Source organism: Octodon degus, unplaced genomic scaffold (assembly GCF_000260255.1).
Source record: "Octodon degus isolate 3935 unplaced genomic scaffold, OctDeg1.0 scaffold00274, whole genome shotgun sequence".
Classification (NCBI taxonomy): domain Eukaryota; kingdom Metazoa; phylum Chordata; class Mammalia; order Rodentia; family Octodontidae; genus Octodon; species Octodon degus.
The window spans coordinates 1,409,542-1,412,488 of NW_004524850.1; the positions used below are offsets into that span (position 1 = coordinate 1,409,542).

Here is a 2,947-nt window from a genome sequence, read left to right on the forward strand (position 1 = left end):
GGGTGGCAGCTGTCACTGAGGGGAGAAAAGCTGCGGCTGCTTCTGCAGAACACAGGCCGGCATGCTAGTGGTTGACACGCGAGGGTTGACAGCGGCTCCATCCCGCTCGCGACAGAAGTGGTCACCAGCACGGGCCGCCCACGCCCGTCGTCCCAGCGCCCTGCGGGAAGCCGAGGCAGGAGGGACTCCATAAGTTTGAGGCCAGCCTATGCTGCACAGTGTGGCCTCCAAAAACCGAGAAAAAGACCAGTCAGTTAAGGCAAACTGGAGAGAGCTTTTCGGTCTGCGCAGGGCAGTTGGCTCGCCCCCTCAGAGTTCTGCGGAGCACTAAGCGTGGACGTCACTAGAGCCCCCTGCGGCGGGGCAGGCTTCAAATTCCGGCCCTCGGGAGGCTGAGGCAGGAGGGTGCGCACAAGCTTGAGGCCAGCCCGGGCGACTCAGGCAGACCCTGATGGAAAATGGAAACGGGGCCGGAAGTGGAGCTCAGCGGCAGAGCTGGAGCCAAGCCCCAGGACTGCGGGCTGAGGCTAACCGCAGTAATCCCGTAAAGGGAAGCAAGCAGTCTCACTACAATTAGCCTTAATTTGCTTTTGTGCAGCTTAACTCAATAAAACAGTGCACACAAGCCGAGGAGGCTTGGCGCGGCCTGACCCAGCAGGCCCGATGGCCTTGTGAGACGCTTGCTGTGGCTTGGAAGGGAGAAGGGTCGCGCTCCCGCGGGGCTCGAGAAGTGCTGTGGCCTCGCAGTAGCAACGCGGGCGGGCACGGGGGTGGGGGGATTAAGCGGGTGCCAGGGCTCAATCTGGGGCTCACTCTCAGGCGGAAATCTTCTCACAGGACCGACGGCAGAGCTCGCTGGTGCCGGCTCAGGAGGATTTAGCTCCCTTTCCTTAATTAATAGAGCCCTAAGCACAGGACACCGGCAGCGGGAGGCCGAGGCAGGAGGGCGCCCCTTCTCGGGGCCCATCTGCGCACAGTGCCCTTCGCCGCCGGCCTTCCGCCCGAGAAGGCCCGCCTGCCAGCCTCCCCTGCCTCGCTTGCTTGCTTGGCTCTCCGGTGCTTCCCACCCGGGCTCCTCGGGAGGCAAAGGCGCGGTGCTGTTCGCGTCTTGCCGTCGTGGTCTCCGGTCACCCGAGTTTCCTGCCCTCTTTGTGTTTGCACACATCTGAGAAGGGTCTCATCTAGGCGCTGGGGTGCCCGGCTGGCCTCCCACGGGGCCTCCCTGCCTCGGCCTCTCCTGCAGCTGCGATGCCGGCCGCGATGTGCTCTGCAGGCCTCGGCGCGAGGAGGGGACCCTCAGGGGCTTGCGGTGCCGGGACCGGCTGGCCTGGGCGCCCGCTCAACGCCAGCACAGCCCCTGCCCGGCCCGGAGGAGCAGGAGGCACCACACAGAAAGTGTCTGAGCAGAAAGTGCTCTTTGCAGGGACGCACACTTGGCCCCAAATCCTTGCTCAGTGCTGGTGAGCACACAGCACCTCCACCAGCCGCGCCAGAGCACTCTTGTCTCCCCACCGAAGCCCCGTGTCTTTTGCCCTGGGTGGCTCGGTTGTCCATCCTGAAGGATTGGGGAAGCTAGAAAGAGCACGGCGAGGCAGGCGTGCGGCGCGCAGCCTTTGAGATCGGCTTGTTTCGCAGGAGTGCCTTCAAGGCTCATCCGCCCCTGACATCAATCAACACTGTATTCCTTTTCATGGCTGAGTAATGTTCCTCAGGTGTGCGTGAACTACGTTCTGTTCATCCCCTTATCAGCAGACTGCTGTGAATGTTGCTTCCATCCGCCAGGCAGGCTAGATGCCTCTAGGACACCCCGCCCTGCCTTCCTGTGGGTCTGCCCCTGGGACTGGGGTTGTAGGCCTGTTACAATCCCACACACGCGTGGCCTTCCAAAGAGGCCACCATGTTGGTTCCCACAGTGGTTTCACATTTGATAAAAGGGCAACGCGAACACAGGGCCCTCCTCGGTGCTCTGGGACCTCGGGTTCCCCTCTCCAGCCCCCGCCCCATCCCTGGCGACGAGCACGCCCTCCGCCGCTGCGCCAAGTGCGGTCAGCTCCACCCGAGTGGGGGCGTGTGGCTCCTTCCACCCAAGGCCACGTCCTCCCTCCCTGCTGAAGGACAGCAGCGGTGAAGCCCAGAGCTGTCGTCGCGGCAGGCAGGCGGCAGCAGAGAGCTCAGCAGCCGGGTGCCGGGACCCCACGCAGGATTGTAGACTGGCAGTGTCACTAGACAGCAGGACAGCCCCGGGCGACCGGAGAGTATGCTCAGCGCCAATTAAAGACGCAGAACACGGTGGGGGCCGGGCAAATAGCTCAGCGGGTTACAGCCCCGGCAAGCAGGCCCAGGGCTGCGGGTTCGATCCCCGGGGCGCCCTGACACGGGATGGAGACCGGGCGTGGTGGCGCGCCTGTAATCCCCGCGCTTGGGAGGCTGTTAGAGGCTGACCTAGTAGTGAGACCCTGAACGCCCTGCAGACCCTTCCCTAAAATGAATAAAGAAGCAGAAAGCGACCGGGACGGTGGGTGAGGAGCGAGTGTGAGCCGAGAAGACTCGGGGCTCATGGCGGGGTCTGCCTGGACCCACCCTGGACCTCAGCGGTCGCGGCTTGTGATGTCGCATCTCACTCGGTAATTTACCAGAGTGCAGTAAGCACGTTCTGAGGGCGGCACGAGGCCCTGGGGCTGCTCGCTGGCCTCCCGGCACCGGGCCCGGCTCAGGGCTGCCCTCTCCTGTCCTCGAGGTTCTCTTCGCTGCCTGCGAGCTGGGCGTGTTCGACGTGCTCGCCGCGGGGCCCCTGGACGCGGGCACAGTGGCCGTGCGGATGGGGACCAGTGCGCACGGGACGGAGCTGCTGCTGGACGCCTGCGTGTGCCTGAGGCTGCTGCGCGCTGACACGAGCGCGGGGACAGGTAAGGGGCCGGCGGAGCAGGAGGGGACCTGCTCGGCCTCC

At 64.6% G+C, this 2,947-nt stretch overlaps 1 protein-coding gene across 1 annotated transcript in view; it reads left to right on the plus strand.

Moving 5' to 3' along the window:
* Asmt (acetylserotonin O-methyltransferase) overlaps positions 1-2,947 on the plus strand; it is a 15,093-nt gene that overhangs the window by 2,603 nt on the left and 9,543 nt on the right. Inside the window, exon 2 of the mRNA XM_004646632.1 lies at positions 2,738-2,906. Within this exon, the coding sequence (XP_004646689.1) occupies positions 2,738-2,906 (169 nt within the window). The remainder of the gene's footprint in view (positions 1-2,737; positions 2,907-2,947) is intronic.